General features: G+C 38.9%; 1 protein-coding gene across 1 annotated transcript in view; it reads right to left on the bottom strand.

Annotated features, from left to right (window-relative positions):
• Positions 1-22,781, bottom strand: part of tgfbr1b (transforming growth factor, beta receptor 1 b) — a 54,663-nt gene that overhangs the window by 17,058 nt on the left and 14,824 nt on the right. The window contains exons 2-6 of the mRNA XM_054765195.1: positions 15,512-15,763; positions 13,059-13,328; positions 9,894-10,124; positions 3,688-3,855; positions 1,012-1,168 (exon numbers count right to left, since the gene is read on the bottom strand). Of these exons, the coding sequence (XP_054621170.1) occupies positions 1,012-1,168; positions 3,688-3,855; positions 9,894-10,124; positions 13,059-13,328; positions 15,512-15,763 (1,078 nt within the window). The remainder of the gene's footprint in view (positions 1-1,011; positions 1,169-3,687; positions 3,856-9,893; positions 10,125-13,058; positions 13,329-15,511; positions 15,764-22,781) is intronic.

Raw genomic sequence — 22,781 nt, 5'->3', positions numbered from 1 at the left:
CCGTGTCTGCATTGGGTAATTCAAGGTCTTATTTAGCTGAATGGACATGCAGGTTAAAATTACATGAGTAAAGTCACAAACTATTAAATATTCTGCTTTCAAAGTAAAACATCAGCATGCTTCAAGAAATCCAAGTTTTGCCCAAACATGAAGAGTTGCCTTGTTAATCCTTAATTTGAGAAGGACAAAAAGTAGGATTTATGGTTTTTCGCTAGGGTCCAACCGATTAATCGGCCAGCCGATTTGACCGAACAATTATAGCAATTACAGAATAATGGGTAAACGGCCAAAGGTTGCCATGTTAACACTTATTATCGCTTATCACTAATAAATTGCAGGTAATATTGTATTTTTCTTAGAAATTAGTATTATTAGGCCCGACCAATTAATCGGCTCATTATAGCAATGAGAGAATAGATGTTCTCTTGACTAAAGAAGTTGTGCTATAGCTTACACCAAAAGTGTCAAACTCAAGGCCCGCCAGCCAAATGTACACCCCCCCAATTGATTTTATGTGGTACACTACCCATTTTTTAATGGAAAGCATAGAAATGACCAGAATAAGACATCTGAATTAGTTCACGTTCAAATTAGTTAGACCATGTAAAACAAATTTAGAGAGGCAGAGCTAATTATAGTTTGTGAATTAGTTTTGAGTAGTTTGTAGTCATTAGCTTAATGTTGTGAGAGCCTAAATGACCTCATCTGTCAGTGTTGCCCAACTGCTGTCTTGAATGTCCCAACTGGCACTCAAGTTCCACCATCTGGACTGGGAGGACTGACAAAAGTGACTGATACGCACATGACTGATATGCTGTCATGTAGATGAAGTACCGGAAAAGACAACATCAAACTCAAAAGTCACCACTTAATGAAACTCCTTGTACAATAGTAGTTTTCAGATTCTGAAAAAAAAATGGAGCTCAATCAACAAACACATTTCAATTATACAACATCTGCATCACTATAAACTTGAGTAATAACATTGTCATCTTTGCAGCAGATGTTTACCTTTTTGTTCCCACTCTGTGATTTGGAGCAATGTCAATTGTGTCGGTGGCCGAATCGTGCCGGACAGCTAAACCCAAGTCTGCAATGCAGCAGGTTCCATTCTTCTTTACCAGAATGTTCTTGGACTTGAGGTCTCTGTGGGCAATTGCTGGTTTACCTGGGGAGAGTCATATAGCCAACAAATAACCTTCACTTGCTGAAAACTGGTAATTCATGAATCACAGCTCATTGCAAATACATGTCCAAACATTGAAATCCCGATTGAACATTTATATTCCACAATAATGGAAGGTGGAGTACTTTTATTATCGCTGTTTCATGGTTGCCTACGGCCTATAATTTGTAAAAAAAAAAAAAAAAAAAACTGCATATTTAATTAAATGAAATGAACATATTCTTGGCCTAAATTAAGCATTTTGAAGCATAACAATGGATAACCTAATGAAAATACACATAACAACAATACAAATATAAAAGGCATGTAGCGTAATATCTGTGACTTGTGTGCGCCTTTAAGAGGCAGAGCCTTAGAAGTGATGTGTGTGACATCAGCTAGCTAGAGTTGACCGTGCTTAGCTGAGTGTTCGCAGTGTGGAGAGTGCGAGTGACTGTCGTGAGTTGTTGCCGACAGCAGCTCCCGTGTGAATGTTCACTGCTTGTTAATAAAGCGACTGAAGTGCATCGGAGACGTGAGTCTCTCCTTAACCCAGGGGTGGGCAAACTACGGCCCGGGGGTTACATGCGGCCCGCCAAGCTTTTGAATCCGGCCTGCCATTTGCTTCCAAAGTAATTAAACCTTTAACATACAAGCTGGCAACATGACTTGCTAGTAGTCAGAGTTAATCTGAGACAACCTTTTGATGGTTTAAGTAGCTTTTCACATGCAGCAATCCAGACAACTACCTCACCCACGGAGCCAAGCAAACAAGTAAAAAAATTGTGTACCACAACGTAACCTACCCACTGCACTGTCTGGGAAGTAAAAACAAGGGACATTCACATACTCTTTAATAGTCAATGTTTTAGCATTCATAGTTCATATTGTATATCACATTCTTTATTCATGTACATTCCGGGGGTCTTATTCAGTAATTTTTTTTAAAGAATATTTATTTATTTATTATTTAATAATAAATAATAATTTAATTTTGTTATTTGATATGGTTTGATATTTAAAGTGCTCCTGAAAAGAGGGACACAAGCACATACATATAGCAGATTGTATGACACTATAATTCCAGCTGGACTGTTGGAATTATAAGCGTAAAATAGAGTGCATGTGTATAGTCTGGCCCTCCGCCCAATTTTGTTAACTCGGTGCGGCCCGCGAGTCAAAAAGTTTGCTCACCCCTGCCTTAACCACAAACATTACAGCATTACAGTAGTATTCTACACTGGTCATTAGGTGTCAGTACTGGTACACTAATGAGACAATAGCCACCACAATGCTCACATGTGAGTCCATGTTATATCTTATTTATGTCTAAGATGTCTTATTTTCTATTATTATGTCTACTATATTGGGTAATACGAATGTAAACCTAACTATAGGATTGTTATTCATGTCTAGACGGCTGTAATAATGCTTAAAAACCCTATTTAGCAGGTCATAAACAGGTGTTCTATGCTCTAACTTAGGACTGGGCGATATCTCATATCCCAATATATTTACGCCTAATATCGATATACTATATATCTCCTGATATTTTTTCCACAAAGTGAATTTCAACAAAGTTTGAAGTTGTTTCATTAAAATAAAAAAAATATTTTAGAAAAATAGCCGCTAAAATAAAAGTCCGTTCACTTTGTGAAATAAATAGTACAAACAGTAAAATATAATCATCAACGTTCTTTATAACAAACCTTTGTCTATGCTCAAATATTCAGCTAATACCAAAAGCACAAAAGAACAGCATATTAAATAAAGTTTTTTTTTATTTTTGGAAATTCACTTACCACGGTGGGGTATTGGTTAACAAAATTGGGCGGGGTGCCAGACTATACACATGCACTCTATTTTACATTTATAATTCTAACAGTCCAGCTGGAATTATAGTGTCATACAATCTGCTATATGTATGTGCTTGTGTCCCTTTTTTCAGGAGAACTTTAAATATCAAACCATATCAAAATATCAAATAACAAAATTAAATTATTATTTATTATTAAATAATACATAAATAAATATTCTTAAATGATTACAGTTTTTTTTAAACTGAATAAGACACCCGGAATGTACATGAATAAAGGATGTGATATACAATATGAACTATGAATGCTAAAACATTGACTATTAAAGAGTATGTGAATGTCCCTCCGTTTTTACTTCCCAGACAGTGCAGTGGGTAGGTTACGTTGTGGTACACAATTTTTTTACTTGTTTGCTTGGCTCCGTGGGCGAGGTAGTTGTCTGGATTGCTGCATGTGAAAAGATATTTAAACCATCAAAAGGTTGTCTCAGTTTAACTCTGACTACTAGCAAGTCATGTTGCCAGCTTGTATGTTAAAGGTTTAATTACTTTGGAAGCAACTGGCAGGCCGGATTCAAATGCTTGGCGGGCCGCATGTGGCCCCCGGGCCGTAGTTTGCCGACGTTATCTAGAAGCGTAGATAACGTCCATACTTTGCATATTGTCCACATAAACGTCACTTAAATATGTATACAGTGTTACTCACCTTGTGTGCCCACAATCTCCATGTGGAGGTGGGCCAAGCCACTGGCTGTAGACAGAGATAGTTTGATCATGCCTTCAACAGTAACGGTGTAACGATTCAGGTAGTCAAACAAGGAGCCATGCTCATGGTAGTCTGATACCAGCCACAGCTGAGTCCATGTCCCATTATCTACAAAGAGAGCCGATAGCAACACATTTAGGATTTTTTTTAATGCAGTACAAAATACAGTTGAAAAGCAAAATAGTGTGACTAAAACGATCTTAAATGTAAAAGCAAACACACACAAAGGCTTGAATTAAATAAATGACTGTGGTATCTGGCCTGGAAGCATATGTTAAGATACAAAATGTAATTTCCTTTCTTCTTATTTCTTTTAAATCATTGCTACAATGACTATCAGTGGAAGGAATAATGAGATATCTCACTGTACATTAAAAGGCTTATTACAGTACCTCTTGAACGCCCCAGCAAATAAGACTTCAGGGTATATTGCGAACAAGTGTTTTTTTTTCTTCTTTTTCTATGTTTTTTGTGTTTTTGCTGCTTATAGAAAAGATGAGAATGGGACAAAGACCGGGAACCAAAAATTTAACTTTTTGCGGCATCGAAAAGTTGTACACACATTTCTGTCCTTGATGTACACAGAAAAGTCATCAATGTGTATTATTCAGGACAAATTGACTTCCCACCTGCACAAGCAATTACGTTTGGCACTGAGTAAATCATCAATAAATTGTAAGCGTGAAGCTTAAAAACAATACATCTATAAATACACTAAGTCGCCTACTAACGAACATCCGACGTGCAAACTTTTTCGGAGATACAAACACTAGCCGACTAGTCTATATTTTCATGTGTTTTGCCTTATACAAGTAAGTCCATATTTATACTGCTACATGCTTGACCAGCAGAGGGCACTGTGACACTGCTAACGGGACCAACAGCGGCAGAACAAGAGGAGGAGGAGGGGAGGAGAGAGAAAGCTACATTGTAGCTGTATGATATAACCCGGACAGAGCGTGTGATTAAAGTTTATGAAGAGTTAATAGGCCTGCTTAATTCTACACCACCCACAGAACACTACCTCTTTTAGAAGAGTCTAACGACGACAACCATTTGTCCTTTTTTTCCCCAATATCTCCTCCTCCTCCACTACCAACGACGTATGCTCGACCACTCCTCTTCAAAGGTAAATAACATTTCTCATTACGTATTATTATTATACTGTTTTTTCATTAATTATCCTTGTTTAATATTACTACTACATCCAAACTCATATTTACATACATACGCATATACTGTATATGTATACACGTACATGTAGTACCTATATCATTGGTAATATTACCTTTTCCCTGACTTAAGAACAATTGGACCTGCGAACAGTCGTCTGGAACCAATTGTGTTCGTAAGTTGGGGACCTAGTGTATTATAAATAGCATTTGTTTTTACGCCTTATGAAATGTAACTTTTTAACAGTACTGAAGCAGTTGTGTTACGTCTGTGTCGCTCAATCAATATATAGGGCAACTGAAAAGCAACTCATTAAAATATTTAGAAAAGTATTTATTAGGGATGTCCTGATGCACACTTTTTGGCTTCTGATCCGATTTTTTAAAAATACGTTTGCCAATCCAATCTGATAGTGATTCTTTTTTTATATATATATATTAAGCTTTTGTTACAAACATGAATTTGCGTAACTGACTATGGTTATGAAAATAACTCTTCGAAGCATTAAAAATAATGCAACCAAAGTATTGCTGAATGTACTTGTTTATATTACACAACATGACCAACAGTATTGTTTGGCTTTTGTAACAAACCTGTGTGAGTCAGGTACCAAGTCCAATAAAAGTCCATCCACTAAAAGATAAAATTGGAAAAAATGGGCGTGCAAAATACTTTTAGGACATGGTTATATATCAATTTGTGGTGTGATTTACAATATATGACTTTTTTTTTTAAACAAACTCTCTTCAATGCAATAGTAATTTATTGACGGTCTCTAGTATAAACAACCAGCGGTTACAGCAGCATTGGCAGAGCCAGAAATTTTCCATTGGGGTGGCCAAGACCATTACTCGCATAGGAGTGTCAATAAGTTGATACCTGAAATGTCTAAATGGCCAGTGGGGTGGCCGGAAAGTGACCAAGGGTGGCCACGGCCACCATTGGCCGCCACATAGCTCCGCCACTGTACAGCGGCACTTCCCATGCAAGCTCCCGGCGCCATGACACAGCAGTCCGGGCACAGTGAGGGAGAACTACTGCTGTAGCTACGGAGCCAAATATGCACCGTCCAACTGAAACTAACTTCACCACGGTACATCGCAGGCATGTCTGCATGGTGGTGTTTTTCGTCTCCTAGTGGGTGGTAGGAGTCCAGTGGCAACCAGCATTGAGGCGCATTACTGCACCTACTATGTTGGAATGAGGCCCAGAGTTACGAATGCTATACGGCAACCAGATCATCCCGATCTCGTGGCGGAAGTCGGTATTATCCGATCTTCAAAATACAGTGGATCGGCTCGGGACATCCCTAGTATTTATTTATTTTCACCTTTTACTCAAATTTGAGTGCTCTTTAAAGATAATCATTAATGGCTAGTTATCATGACCTTAGGACAAGATTGCGGGTACAAGTGGCTGAAATTAGTTTTCTCCGTAGGGTGGCTGGGCTCTTCCTTAGAGATAAGGTGTAAGCACTGTCATCCGGGAGAGACTCGGAGTAGAACCGCTACTCCTCCGTTCCGCATTGAGAGGAGCCAAATGAGGTGGCTTGGGCATCTGGTCAGAATGCCTCCCGGACGCCTCCCTGGGGAGGTGTTCACCCTGTACACATGCTAGCCACACTACAGCCACGTAATCAGAAAAACATCTGCTAAAAGCACAACTAAACCAATTTCAACCGCAAGCACTAAAGTGGGCAAATGTCAAAATGAGGTAAACAGTCCAAGACTAGCATATGTTATTAATAATTTCATAAAACAAAAGATGAATGCAACATATTTGGCACAGTTTGAACGTTAACACTAAGCCCTTCCAACAGAAAAATATAGTTCTTCTACCACTAAAACACAGTGGCTGGGCAGCTTAATTTGTTGCTTATACGTATTTTGTTTGTATAAACAGCTACTGTAACCACCAAATTAGCCCCTTTACTCTAAGACCAAGATCATCCATGTAGACCGTGTAAATGTTATTTATTTGGATGTCATTCTTGTAAGGTTAAACATGCTTTTTAAAAGGTTGTATAATGAGCTTTACCATGACAATGAAAAAAATGCATCACAAACACATCAGGAGGTTAACCAGAGACCTAGTATGGTGCAAGAGTAGACACCATGTCAGCTGAGAATTAACAGGGTCTAGCTTCATTCTCTATCAAAATTGAGCTGCCATCGTGGAGCGGTCTTAATGTTAACAAAGACATCTCAAAGCAAGTTATTCTGACTATTCCATTATGATAAGTAGGTCAAGGTCACTTGCACAAGGGTGCATCAGGTTTCGATTTCAGAATTAACAGGGCGTATTTGCAAATCACATGAAAACCCAAACTCCTGAAATACAAAACAAGCTTCTCTGGTGAGTGGGCTGAAGTCAGTGTTCTCGAGCGCAAAACCAGAGTTGCCCCGAGTGCCTCACAGTTTCAAGTTCGTGACCCAGGAGTAGCTAAGCCCTCAAGTGGCCTCAGCGAAGCTAAGAAAGCAGATATTTAGGGCAATGCTGAAATGTATGCCTCAGGAAAGGCTTTTATGTCGAATCTTGTGAACTAGAAGAATGCCTGAACTAACATAAATCTATGGTCAATACATACCAGAACTGAGGCATCCGCACGTTGAATTAGTTCAGTTATGATTAGGAATCCACTAAAGTTGTAAATGTTGATGTTACGGCGATCAGCTGTTTTGCCGGCTGATGCGCGAGCCCGCGAGTGCAGCGGCCCTGTGACGCGCTCGGCAACAGGCTGAACCCTGTTTAGATTAGCGCAGGTTTCTTTAAGAGAGCACTTGGTAGCGCACATCCACTCCCGTATTTAACCAGGTTACTAGAGAGGGGTTTTATACAATTCGGCGTTAGTTCGGCCAGTCAAGTCACATGATCAAAGCCAATTTACTTTCATGGAAAGGTACAGCGGTGAGCGCTCCCGTCTAATCGGCTGGTGCGCGAGCGCGCTAATTACGCAGCTGTGTCAAATTAAGCAGAGTAAAGAGACGCCACTACATAGCAGAACAAAGGTTTTAGTTCCTCCACAGAGCTGTGAGAATACTACCAACAAGAGCTGAACAGACAGCCGGTAAGATCACTTTTTATTTTCTTTGTGGATGTGCGGCACTTGTTGCGCTGCTGTGGCATTGGAATGTGGGGCAAGGTGCTTTGTGTAATGTTGGCTGAGTAAATGGTTGCGTGTGGGGGAAATTAGTCACTTGGTTCACTGCTAGATAATCATTTTATATCAGATATGGATTGTAAATATGTGCCTGTAAAATTTGTGGTTAATTAATTCGGTATTTATTAAGTTGTGTTGGCTTTAATTTGTTCCATTAATTCATTGTTTCCTGTGGTTAAAAATGTATTTTTATGCATTTACACTGAAATAATTCATTTAAAATCTGTTTTAACTTAAAAGGAGAGAATTTAATCTATTTTCATGTACTTGTGTAATGGCTAATATTTAAGGGTTTGATAATTAATTGTGTTGTATTAATTGTTCATTATTGTGGGTTTTGATAATTATTTGATTTGTGAGTACTTGGGTATAAAATGTTAATCATGTGGTGTTTGTCATTTTAAGGTTTTTCACCTACTGAAAAATAAAAAGAAAAAAGGAAACAGTCTGGGCTTATTGAGTGAAGTCCTGCCTAATTGTTCAGCGTTGGTACACCCCTCCAAGTGTGGGGAGCACGGCGAAAAGCAAAAACACTTGACAGTTGATGTTCGAGAGTTTTAGAGTTTATTTCTTGTTTTTCTTTTCATTCATTTTACATACCACATTGATTTTATTGGCTACAGTTATTTACAGTCCCTCAGCGTTCTTTAGTGGACACAAACACATTTTGGTGTTCATAAAAGTTGTTGGCGGACTCTGCAGGCTTTTGTATTTTTTTACGTACTGCAAGGTAGTGCAATGCATGTTAAAATTGGCCTGAATCAAACTTTGTAAGTATTGCTCAACATGTATCCGTTATTGGGAAAAGTTTTGTTAGGCTTTATTTTGTTTCACTAGGCTTGTTTCTAGGTGTAGCTGGCAGTTTGCGGTATTTTGGGCTAAAGTAGGACTATGGCATCATTTTTAAACATTATTTGACAGGCCTGGAGTTTAAAGGTGTAACTTTTTTCCAAGTTATTGCTTTGTACTTGAGGTATGTTTAGTTGTAGAATCTTCAATAAAATTGTGTTGTTGAATTTCAATGTTAAGTGTTTTTTTTGTTTATTTACTGAATGCAGATACTCTACAATTTGGGGAATTTCAGACTCATAAAAAGGTGTATCTGCAAAACAGCTATACCAGAATTCATTGTTCTAAGAGTGGCAGATGAATTAATACCAACTAATAATACTGAGCTTTTACTGAATTACTGAAATAAAATTTTAAAGTCACTATTTCATTTTGAAATTGCAATAGTGTTTTCCTGGAAACCTTCAAAAAAGCAAATGTGCCTTGTTAATTCTCAGCTGACAACCAGCACTGCAACAAAGTTTATTGTCGATGTAGACGTGTGCATGATATACCTGTAAGAAATGCTGGAATCTATAAAATTGCAAACTGGAGAAGTTGTGTGAAGTTGCTTGTCTCAGTGTGTGTCTACATGCATGAGAGTGTGTTTTGCTGATGTTTAACAATGTCTGCTGCGCCTTCACTGGGGAATATCACTCCTCCACACGCTCCAGCAGTCTGTCTACTCCCACCGAAAAGCCGCCTGCCTCAAGCAAAGTTGACTTTGTACACCGAAATCTCTAGGCTCACCTGTGCTACTTGCCAACCATTTATGTGCAGAAACACACACAATCACAAAGATCTATTTTAAGTCATTTTGAATCGATCGCTAGGCTTTGATCAAACCTATCAAACTTTCAACATTTTTACTTCTCTCTGAAATGGTAATATTGCTCTTGAACGTCCCACCCGGATGTGTAGTTGGTATGCTGAACGTGACGTAGGAGCCCACAAGAAAGCAAAACAAGTTCTTAGAATATCTCACCTTTGTTGTCTGCGGCAATGAATCCCAAAATATTCTCATGTCTAAGCATCACGGTCTGGTAGATCTCAGCCTCTCGGAACCAAGACCGCTCCTCCCGGGAGGAGAAAATCTTCACAGCCACTTCCTCACCACGCCATTTACCGCGCCACACCTCCCCAAAACGGCCTTTCCCAATGCTCTCCTGTAAGATGATGGTCCTGGCAATGGTTCTCTGGACAAGAAGTGGCAGGCCTGGAGAAAGCAGATGATAATTCAGCTTAAAATGCAAGGAAGAAAGGAGGAAACCAAATATGGAAATTAAATAAAACCCCTTTACTGATAGTTGAGGCCCCACACAAACATGAATGCACATACATATGCACATGTAAACACAAAAAGTAAATCAGAAAATTAATTAAAACAGCCCACACAGCCACAACTCACATTTGTATGGACGGTACAAGCCACTTGCACAAATGCACATGGTGCAAAATGGTGTAAATTGTAGGGCCCTATAATTTCTGCGTTAAAGGTAATCGCGGAATTGGTCAAAAAAACAAAATCTACTGTTAAATGCGGAATCTCGTGGAAACTGACATAATGTGAATGAAAGGCTGTCATCATTCGTGGCGGCATTTCCTCACAATAGTTGTGTCTAAATCCGGCATCTGCAGCCTACTAGTCCGCATTTGTGGGTTGCATGATGTCATTGCACCGCGCAAAGGCTGTCCAAATGCGGCCGACTAATGTGTCCTCCTGTTGGAAGTCTGGATTCAGACCATCCTTCGTGGTCCATCACATCCCAAGATTCTTTACGTGCTTCCGTCCAGCTCTTAAAAATGTTAACATTGCGGTGCAAAGTAGGGAGAAGCATAAGTATTGCTTTATTATAATTACTGATGTATTTGTGCAACCAGACAGTTTGATGTGCAGAGCCTTGGATGTGTTAAAACTTACTACGATTTGGAAAGGTTGACTTTGTTCTTACTAAAGGGTTTCTGTTACATGCAATTGATCGGGGCTGCCCGCCACTACAAAATAAAAGCCGCCACACCTTAAAAATTAACTTGAATACAATATGAAGTAATATATTTTATGAATGTATACTGTATATGCTATACAGATACATATATAAATACATACTGTACATAGCTATTTACGCACATATTGACCACAGTTAGTCTGAAAACTATGGCTACCACATTCATGCTAACTTACTTTTTTAAGTGTCACTTAATCTTGCTCTCTTGTTATCATTACAATACTTATCGCTTGTCTTCAAAACACTATATGTGTGTCTGACTTGTTCAACAAACGGTGTGTACAGCTTTAGACAGTGATGCTATCACAGGGGCAGGCACTGTAGCTCATATGCTAGCGGTAGCTCACCAGCTGATGTTGAGTAGTTCACCAAAGAATATTTGCTTCACCTCTTAGTAGTTTTACAAATGTTCTATTCAAACATGACAACAGTATTTAATGACAAATGAGCACATTGAGTGGAGATGTACTCTGTAAATATACAACAAGTCACATAAAATATCTCACCTAGATTTAATAATACTACAAGTTGGATACACCTGTGCTATCATAACCCTAGACCAGGGGCCACCAACGTGGTGCCCGCGGGCACCAGGTAGCCCCCACAACCACATGAGGTGCCCGTAAGCCTGCTTTTCATTCAGGTTTTCAGTTAATAATGTGAGAACACTAGAAAGAAATGTATTCTGAAACATAAAATGTGAGTTGTGCATAACAGAATTTTGTGAATGTTTTGGTAAAACAAGCATATTTGATCTGTTTGGGTTGAAATAAGGTATGAAAATAATTTCTACAAAAATGAGTAGTTCGTGGCAATTTTCATTTTCTAGAAGTAGCTCTCGCAAGAAAAAACGTTGGTGACCGCTGCCCTAGACTCTCAATTTATACTCTTTATACATTTCTACTAATAGTCACATATTAATATTGGGCTAAATAGGTCAGGTGACAAAAAGACGGCTCAACATTTTAAACTCACACTTAAGTGCTCTCAACAACTTTGCCATTAAATTACGGTAACAGTTTTGCAATGTTCTCGGTTGTTGAAAAACATTAAATAAATCAGTTAATAAATAAATAATTAAGCCATAAACAATTGTTTGTCATAATAAAAAAAGACGCAGACTGCAGCAGCGGCAGCAGTCCCATGCAGCCCACCACCACACCTTTAGAAAATCCTAGGGGAAACCCTGTTACTTCCATTATGATGTAAATACTTGGTCCAAAAGACTTCATTTTACGTACATAAAGAAAGAAGATTAAGTAATTATTCGTTTACATCACGTATATGTTATATATACATCATGGATATATATCATGGATGATGCCTTGGCTCATAATCTTCAATGTACAATAAAAAACACAAATAGAGTGTGTACAAGTTCAGAAGATAATTTGGCAAACAAAAGATGTTTTTAGTGTTTAACATGTAAATGAATAAATATTGTTATGAAACTACTGCTCTTGTGATTTTCATCTGCTGTATTAAGTGCAAAGATTCAGGAATAGGGAGGATATTCTCTCATTCTCTCATTTACTGTATTCTACTTCATGTTTACAGAGTACAAACATTTATAACAGGCTTAGCAAATGGCAGAAAGTGCTACATTTTATACATGAATGAAAATACAGTCTATTATTAAACATGTAGAGTATTTCAAATATTATCTGAGTATGACTGCACGGTGTTTCTGTATGTGTATGTGCACATAAGCTGTTTGTGCTGTATGTGATTGCGTGACACTCCTACTAATCCGCCCCCTGCCGAACATATTGAAGAGGCCACCTAAAACACCAGCTAAGTCTCATCTTTGAAACTTATCTCTTGTCACTGAATGTGAGTGAAAGTTGGTTGGGTTAGCTTAGTTTAGCAGAGAATGCTAGTGCGGCTGTGTGTGTGTGACTCAGGTTGCATGAGTGTGTTTACACCAGTGCTTGTCAAACAGTGTTAACACTGGTGTGTGAGGTGTATTTACTAAACCCCTAAAAAGGCTGTAGAACGTCAAGAGATCCGGTATTTTCAAAAATAAAAGGATTCATTTCAAGCCAAAAACAAAAGACAATCATTTTAGTATTTTTGTGCCTGTTGCTTGCAGTCCAGAATATATTGGCGTTTTATAATATTGAGTGAAGGCCATGTCAGCATACCTGATCCAGAACCAGAGGTGGTCATGTCATAGATAAGGTCCTTCAGCGTTGTTCCAACAGTGATGAACGGATGGTCCATGGAGGGATCTTCTTCATTGGGCACCCGGTGGTGGTGGTGATGGTGGGCTCCAGCCCCGCCAGCCCCCAGCCCACGGTGGCTGTGGCAGACATAGAAAGCCAAAACGAGGAGCAAGCAGAGTACGCAAACTGGTCCAGCAATCACCGCAGCGAGAGCCACAGGTCCCAAAGGGGGAGGCTTTGCAGTGGGGACTGCAAGGAAAAAAAGAATTCAAAGACACAGGAGATGAAAATCTTAAAGACTCCACCAACCAACCTATGATCCAGTTTATGTGCAAAGTCATGGCTGTAAAAAAAGAATGCATGAACGTTCATGAGCACATGTAGCATGTAACATACAATATGTTACAGTGGAACCCGCTTGTGTCCATGCTCCTCAGACTGACGATTGTCACCATAACCAAACTCAGAACTACTTACACATTTACTTGTGACTTTTGCCAGAGACATGAGAATTGACTATGATAAAGGATTTTTGAACCTGCAGCAGTTTCAAGTTTATGTACTTCAAGGTTAATACTGCCACTTTTTTTCAAGCTTACTTTGACTGAACAGAAAGTCACTGCATGCACATTTTAATGCAGTTTAACTAGATGGTAATTATGTTGTTTCACACTGCTTAGTGACTGATGAAGTTATCAATACTACAACATGTCGACATAAGCAGTCCCATTTTCATGGAAATGACTGCTTTGGGTCTCAAAGTTTATGTTGACAAAAGCGTTCGACCGTGTATATTGACGCTGACTTGAAAGATGCTGTCTGCATTGGTTAGGTACTGCATGGGGGCGCTAACCAACCTCAAAAACGTGCGTAGTTTGAGGGTTAGCGCCCCCCATGTCCCTATCCAATGTCTGATGACAGATAATAATAGCAATTTGGCAAAGATTAACTACTGTAAATTCCAGACTATAAGCCACTACTTTTTTCACATGCTTTGAACCCTGCGGCTTAAACAATGACGAGGCTAATTTATAGGCTAAAGAACTCCAGTTCTCATGATGCTTCGATTGTAGATTCAGGAAGTGTTGAATTGGAGTAGTGAAGTGGACGCTAATATCACGTTTTGAAGTCTGTGTAAATATTCCATTGCTGTGTATGTGATGAAGATGGCTGACCCTCCCTTCTTCATCCGCTGTGGAACACATATGTAAACAAGATGGCTGCGACACTCGCTCTGTTGATGCACTACACTGCTGATGGGGATGTCACACAACTTCATGTAAAAAAAATCCAAACTAAATGTTTAAAATGTTTTTCCCCTTTCATTCGTCGTTTATATGCATTCACAATTGTTTCATGCATGTGAAACTATAAAACGTGTTTAGTGTTAAAATCTCTTGAGACTTGTGGCGTAACTGTGTTAGTTAGCAAAGAACTACAGAGTCAATCGCTGATGGCGTCATAGACGGACAACTGAGCTGACTTCCGGTTCCTGTTTTCGTGTATCCGCAAGCTAATTGACTGCTAAAAAGGACATTTTGTGATTTTAAAAAGTACAATAAGAACACCATTGAGCAACATTTACATTTTTTATCACACATACACTACTGGTCAAAAGTTTTAGAACACTCAAATTTCTCTGGAGGAAAAACCTACATTTTACGTGTTAAGATGGTCTGTCTCTCTTCCATTGTTAATTCCCCTTTTTCTTGCCATTTTTGTAGCAATAAATAAGTTTGTCCCGTACAATGCTGATCAACTGATGTTCACGAGGGTAGAGTACCACAGCGTGCTCAATCTCAATAAATAACTGAAAAAATTGGGTGTTCTAAAACTTTTCACCGGTAGTGTGCCTGTCTTTGTTTTTGGGGAACTTGAAAAATGACAAATCTGCTTTTTATCTATTTTATCTATTACAGCACTTAATGGCTGAGCAGTGTGCCGAGGACATGTTTTCTATGCAATGTTTCTGGATTCTGCTCCCCATGATGGCGGCCAAACCTGCACAGGGCATAATAGGGAAGTGGATGCCGAGTCAGCCCTCCTGCTCTCTAGTCTCCCTTGGTTTATATACAGGTCAGTTATGTAAACAGAATATAGTTGGCATTTTTTGGAGAGTTTTTTTAGGGCTTTACAGTTGAAATATGTGTGTCCTGTTACGTGCATACAGTTGAATCAGGTACAGTTACGTGCATTGTTAGCTCCCACATGCTTGTCTGTTTTTTAACTGTTTTTTCTCGTTTTTAGAATGCACAGAAAAGAGGAAGACGTTTGGTCATGTTTCACATAAGGACTGTGGATGATGGGCAAAATTCCAAAAAATGTGCAGATTTCCTTTAAATACACTGTCATTTAATGCTCGGTCATCTGGGGGGGAAAAAAGACAATGAAAGTCCCTCTCAAAAATATTCAAAGACAACATGTGGTCTCACCTGGGAAAACTGTGAGGTCAGGGTCCTTGTTGCAGTAATCTGTGGTACAGCAAATCGGATAAAGGACCGTGTCGTGCTTGAAGGACGGGGCACAGATGAAGGGCCGATCTCGAGGGAACAGTTCTTTTTCGTGAACACACTGGTGCAGCTCCGTCGTCAACCGGGTGCCTGACTTGCGAATATTGACGAAACAGACGCCATCTGTGGTACAGCTAGAGTTGGCAGTGCAGCGCTCACAGTGACACTGGAGAGCTGTAGGGGGAGAAGGAAGACGTTTTCAGCTTTTTCTAAGAAAATATCACAATTTAACAAAAGAGGAACAAGTTATTTCTAGGGATGTCCTGATCCACATTTTTTGGCTTCCGATCCAATCCGATTTTTGTTATAGTCTTGCCGATCCGATCGTTTTTTTTGTTTGTTTTAATAATAATAATAATAATAATAATAAGCTTTTGTTACAAACATGAATTTATGGAATTGAATATGGTTATGAAAATAGCTCTTCAAAATATTAAACACAATGCAAACAAAATATTGCTGAATTGACCTTTTTATTACACACATCCAATAAGTGATCCAATAAAAGATAAAAGTGGGAAAAATGGGCGTGCAAAATACTTTTCGGGTAGGGCTAATCATTTGACATGATTATAGATCAATCTGTGGTGTGATTTTGAAAAAGTTTTTTTTTAACAAACTCTCTTCGGGCACGATGAAATCAGTTTTATTTTTTCCCAAATTCCGTTTTCTCCGTTTACATTTTTTAGATTTCATTTTTTACCTTTTCCACTTATTTCACCAGCATAGAGTGTGTGCTATTTGGGTTAGTGAATATAAATCAAATAAAACACAAAAATCCTTACATTTATTGATGCAATACATCATTGGCCCATTTTGTCCAGTAATTGAGAAATGGATGTAGCTTTGCTAACTTTTCTAATGGGATGTCAGCCTCAGCACATATTGCTACAAAATCTTCAACAATGTCCATGCTTGTGATTAAGGAAGATGGAGTCACAGATGTAATTCCAATCGCGTTATTAATGTAAGATATTTTAATTACACCTTTCTTTTGTTGACACAATTACAGCAATGACAAAAGAGTGCTTTTATTTTGAAAGCCGGAATGTGTTGCGTGTGTTAAGAATGGCAATTGACGGTTGATGCGCGCTGGGTGCAAGATAAACGTGCCTCTCGCCTTTTTTCCACTCAGAACCTGCACGTCGTCAGTGGGAAACGTAAAGTGTCCCTTACATTAAAGCAGTAAAACACAACACAGTGAAAATATACCCATCCAGCCTGAGTTGCGCGCACACACACACACACACACACACACACACACACACACACACACACAGCTGCACTTGCTCAACTAAGCGAATCCCGCTAGCTTCCATTCATGCCAACAGAGAAGTTTCCAAGGTTTTTCGCTGTCGCTTCGACATGTTTAGTAGTGTTTGTAAGGTCCCTATCATCAACCAACGGTTAGAGTAGTACTTTCCGTGCGAGCTCCCTTCACCATGACACAGTAGTCCGGGCAACAGTAGTCCGGGCACAGTGAGAGGGAACTACCGCTGTAGCTACGGAGCTGAATAGCCAACGTCCAACGTGAAACTAACTTCACCACGACATGTCTACATGGTGGTGTTGCATTTTGTTGCTCTTGCGGGTGGCGCGAGTCGAGCGACAACCAGCTTTGAGGCACATTACTGCAGCCACCGTGTCGGAGTGTGGCTCAGAGTTACGAACATGATACGGCAACCGGATCAGCCCAATCTCGTGGCGGAAGCCGATATTATCCGATTTTCACAAATAAAGCGGATCGCCTGAAGATGGGATCGTAGCGGGACATCCCTAGTTATAGTCACGTTCAGGCTTTGGTGCAAAAGGAACTAAGCTCAGTGCTTCAGTTAATGCCACAATCAAATGTAAGGATTATTTTCATTGGTCTGGGAAGTTTTAACAGCATCCCAAATGAGAAAACTTGGTAAGAGATCAGTGATTACGACACAATTTTTTTTGTGCTCAGAATTTCATTAAATTTAATTGGGGTAAAAAATGTAAATAAATTCACAAATTACTTGAATACGTTCTCTTTTTGAATATGTCATCTGTAATTGCTGGATTTGATCATTTTTGGGAGAATATTCAGGGGATAATGTTAAAAAATGTGGTGTAATCGTAAAAACTTTCTACCAAATACTCAAAACAGGTGAAATTCTCAATAAAAGCCATCATCAAATAGTTTGGCATAATCCTACATTGATGTGTTTAACAATGAATTAAATAAAGGGAACAACATTGTTCTAAATATTATAACTAACATTTACTAACATTGGAGAATCGCAACTGTCAAGTTAATTGTTAATTGTTGTAATTGTTAATTGTTTACGGACATTATGTTCATTTGTGTAAGAAGAAAATGGGGCAGGAAAATATATCACAAAGAAGGACTCCTGATTAGCCAAACTGCTGCATGCCAAGGTTGGTAGCTCTCTTTGAAATATTGATATTTGACATTTATGGTCGGGTTTGTTTAGAGTTACATCATTAGAGATCTGTTGTGAAGTACAGTGTTCCCATCGCGGCTCACCTTTCACTGTTTCACAGTTTTTTTTGTGTGCAATTTTAGTGCTTTTTAGTGTTAATGTCCGTCTGAGAAACGTGTATGGTGACGAGTTTACAGCCTTAAAACATATTTAATAATTGCAAAAAATGAAATGAAATGATTTCACCTATTTCGGGCTATTTTGGGAACCTATCTCCTGTAATAAACGAGGAAACCTGTATTTACGTTGAAATGTAAATAATTCCTATGGCATCTAGTACAAATGGCAATTTTTTTAAATTTTAAATGGACATAAGGATTATAAGGCGGTCCTTGGAAAATGCCTCTCCTGTAAGGGGCCTGTAGTCCCAAAAAGTTTGAGAAGCCTTAAAATAAACATCAGATCGATGTAGTTGAATCATACGACTATAAATCAATGCATCAATGTAGTGAATGAATCGTTACACCCCTAATTTTAAGTGCTTGTGTGCCTGACCACTGTATCGTTTGGGTGACTTTTTGCAAAAAGAACAAGAACACAGACTCAGCAGACAAAGACAGCAGACAGCCTAATAAAAGCCAGATGACGCTGATCTGCTATGACTCAATCTCCCGACAGACAAGTCATGGAATCCTGTCTGTCACATGAAAGCAGACACAAACAAGCCCCACCAGTCTAGACAATCAAATAACTTGTCCCGCATCAGGCTAAGTATGAAGCACCTGATGGTTTCCATTATGGGTGCATTCACACTTTGAGTCTTGTACCCTGGTTCGGACCAATAATAAAAAAAAATCTTGGTGATCACTTTAGTGGTGTGGTCTGGGTTGCGTTCACACTTGTATTTTTCCAAATCATGTCACAGTTAAGCTTATTCATTAAGTCCAAAACAACATGACGTCTTCCGGCTCACATCCAATTGTAGGACTTTCGTTAGGTAGACTTTTTACTAGCTGAAATTTTTCCAACAGATGTAATGGAGAGGTTATAAATATATTATATCATGACTTCAAAAAGATTCCTGGAGATATACTGCAAGGAGACGTTTCTAATGACTTCACCAATCCGTAATGAGCAACACAAAAGAGGCAGGTACAGATTGTTTAACTACCAAATTTACACTTCTGGGCTTACATTTAATTTTTTTTTTTTTTACAATTTCTGTTGGGTTCGATGCAAGACTCCTGCTGGCCAAACAAACACCTGGGCAGCACTGTATTTGTTGACCATCTAGATCGGGGTGGGCAAACTTTTTGACTCACGGGCCGCATTGGGCTAACAAAATTGGCCGTAGGGCCAGACTATATACTTGATACATGCACACTATTTTACACTTATAATTCTAACAGTCCACCTGGAATTATAGTGTCACACAATCTGCTCTATGTATGTGCCGAATGTGGTCCCCGGGCCATAGTTTGCCCACCCCTGATCTAGATGCCTGACAAGCGAAACATGTCCCTCTCTGTGTGGGAAATCAGCACACCTCTGCACCAAACTGAAAAATCTCATTACCGATACATACATAACCACCTTGGGCTGCAATCAAATAGAACAAGTGCAATTACTCTTAGACAGTTGCCAGTGAACTTGTGCTGACAAAACACAATGACAGATGCAGCCGGGGCCATGGCCACACTACCAAAGGGTCCAGCCAAAGGGGTTTTGCAACAGAAGATTGAACTTTCAACAGTAATTTGCATTTCCCCTGCACCAGTAAGAGTTTTCCAAACATAAAAATAACCATTCTGTGTATGTTGTGTGTATGTGTCTTTATTATCAAGCAGTATTTCCAAGAATGGCAGATAGACTAAAGCAACATCAGAGCTGCCAACATTTGGTGTTTGCAATTCAGTAGATTTTTTTCCGAGGAGAGCATAATGAGTGAGCATTTTACTTGGGGTCCAGGCGCCCGGCATAGGGTAAGATCCTGGGAAGAAGCCCCTGGCTCCGCCTCCTAAAGCTCCTGCTTTATAGACAATTTGAAATCGATTTTGTACTAAATTTTTTATTGCAACTCAGTGTACTAACAGTAAAATTATAGTAATTTAGTGGTTAGCATATTGGCCTCACTGTTTGGCCATCTCTAGGTGGAGTTTGCATGTTCTCCCCGTTTTTCTCCAGGTACTCCTGCTTCCTCCCACATTCCAAAATATGCATGTGCGGTTAATTTGAGTGTAAATGGTTGTTTGTATATGAAGAACACATTTCCAAAAGGTGCTAGATCCACTTTGGGACATTTTGAGCTATTCAAGGTTTTTCGCAGGACTTGTGGTGAAACGATTCCTTGCATAATTGAAGTAGCTCGATTACAATAAATGATTGAGGAATTTCTGTTTAGTTTTTGTGCTTTTTGAAATTAAATGTGGATTAAGTGCCTTTTGGAATTCAAATTTAAATCGATTGGTTCAAAAATGCAACATCTCATGCAACATTAATGGCAGTTCATTCAATATTTTACCACACATTTTGACATAATTAAGTATAAGTATACTTATATGTACACTTATGTTATAATAAACACCCAAGCATTGGTAGATCAGGTTATGTCCTGACGTTTTGTTTTAATATTCTCTCCTTTTCAAATATGCAAGCTGATTTGTCTAGTTTGTTTTCAAGCTCACAGCAGCCTTCTGTGTTGATAAAGCATACAGTATATAAAATGTCATTCTAAAACTCTCACGAGCCATCAAACGAGTATTAAATTAATAGTAACTGCATTATAAGTGCATATTTCTTCCATGCATTTTCTCTAGCGCTTGTCTCTTTAGGGTCACGGGTAAGCTGGAGCCTATCCCAGTTGACTTCGGGTGAGAGGCAGGATACCAGTCCAGACTGGTCGACGGCCAATTGCAGTGCACATACTGTATATAAAGAGCCTATTTCCAAAAGGTGTTAAATGCATTTTTTTTGCCAAAATTAAAGGTAGATGAAGGTAAAATGAAGGCACCGCTCTGTGCACTTGTATGCGGCACACAGAGCAAGCTGCTGATCATGCCGCTTTGACTGACTCATTCACACAGTATGTATTTTTTTTCTTTTAACAATTTGATTTACAAACTTAGGTATTTTATATCCACACAAAAACATCCCAATCCGGAGGGGTTTTAACATTGGGATGTTGCAAGACAAGGGCAATTTCCAGGAGTCCACTGCACCTTTTTTCCTTCAGCAGAAAAAAATACAACACATCAGATCGTTACAGATTAGAGAATGTGCAATGTGGGGATGGGAAGGAGGGGTTCTCAGAGGAAAATTCTGACACTGTTTGACTTTCTCTTAGAGCAGCACTGGAAGACAAACACCCAAATCGTCAAAGACATTCGTACAGCATCCGGCATGGAGTTTCTTACCAGGAGACAGTGTTCAGACACGACTTCAGCAATTCTCTTTGACATTCTATTATCAATGTCGAGTCAATGACTATTACACAACTTTCTTAGTGTGTATACAAGAATAGTGTATCTGATATGTTAGAGGCAAGGCAATATAAAATGGCAGACTGACAAGGCCACTCCTATAATACAGTTGACATAATCTCAGACAAAGCTTTGAACGACACATGCTAGAGAAGCAGACTAAACAAACAAAACATGGACTAATAGTCTGCTACACTTCAACCAAGGCTGCTGTGTTCTGGTCCATTTTCAAATGGAATATTTTTGTGTTTCACAGATAAGTGAGTAAGTTTCAAGTTTAAAAATGTGAATTATGTAATTGATATCTATGCGAGCTTAGAAGTTCCATGTGGGTTTTTTTCTGTTCTTTGAACATACTGTATATGCTGAAGTCATGTTTACCAGTATTTACTCAAGCAGACTTTATGCAACTCGCTCCAAATAAAAAAATTTAAACCAAAAACATAAGAACACCACTGCTAGCTAGCATTATGTTATCAATAGTGGTTTAAAAGAACAGATTGTACAAAAAATGTCTATTTATTTCACAATGCAAGTGCCTAAAAGTTGGAGTCGATGTTTGTTTGGTCTGAATAAAATAACTGGTGTAGATGTTTATGGCAGTATTAGTATGAGTGATGGGTCTGGCAACACCTATGCATTGGCACGTGTCGAGCTCAAATCCCATGTCGGTGTGTGAATCACTTGAAGAAAAAGTCATGTGATCTTATAGCTGCGGTTTCGTCTGTCACTGAGGCGCAAAACTGTGTTTATAAGGAAGCACGTCTGCCATTTCTCAATGGGATGCGTCTGTCAAAAGAATCACAGATCTTTTGAAACAATTCTTCTCTTCAAGCCATTGTGATATGGAGCCTGAAAGAAAAACAAAGGTTTCCACTTTATGGGACAATTCTGATCTTATAATGGCAAATAAGGTATCTGTACTAAAATTCTTGTTTTATCCTGTTTCTCGCATTTGCCACTTCATCGATCACAATTCAAACCCATTTCAAAGTAACTAATTAAAATATCCATGTTATTTTCTGCGGGTTAAATGTTGCATTCGTTCGACTGAACTGTCCTACTACTGTAAATAAAAGCCCCTCCTCAATGCTGAGACATTACAGAGTGAGTGAATGACAATGGATGAGGAACTTGGCAGGCAGACCAACACCGCAGCAGATTCAATTGTTGAGGTCCAGAGATACCTGGCAGAGTCCAATATTCCAAAATCCCAGGATCTTTTAAAATATTGCTGCCAATTCGATATTGATACTAAACATCGGTCCAATATCAGGAAATAAGCAAGTATCGGATTATATC

This window comes from Dunckerocampus dactyliophorus, chromosome 21 (genome assembly GCF_027744805.1).
Source record: "Dunckerocampus dactyliophorus isolate RoL2022-P2 chromosome 21, RoL_Ddac_1.1, whole genome shotgun sequence".
Classification (NCBI taxonomy): domain Eukaryota; kingdom Metazoa; phylum Chordata; class Actinopteri; order Syngnathiformes; family Syngnathidae; genus Dunckerocampus; species Dunckerocampus dactyliophorus.
This window is presented reverse-complemented; position numbering and strand designations above follow the sequence as displayed.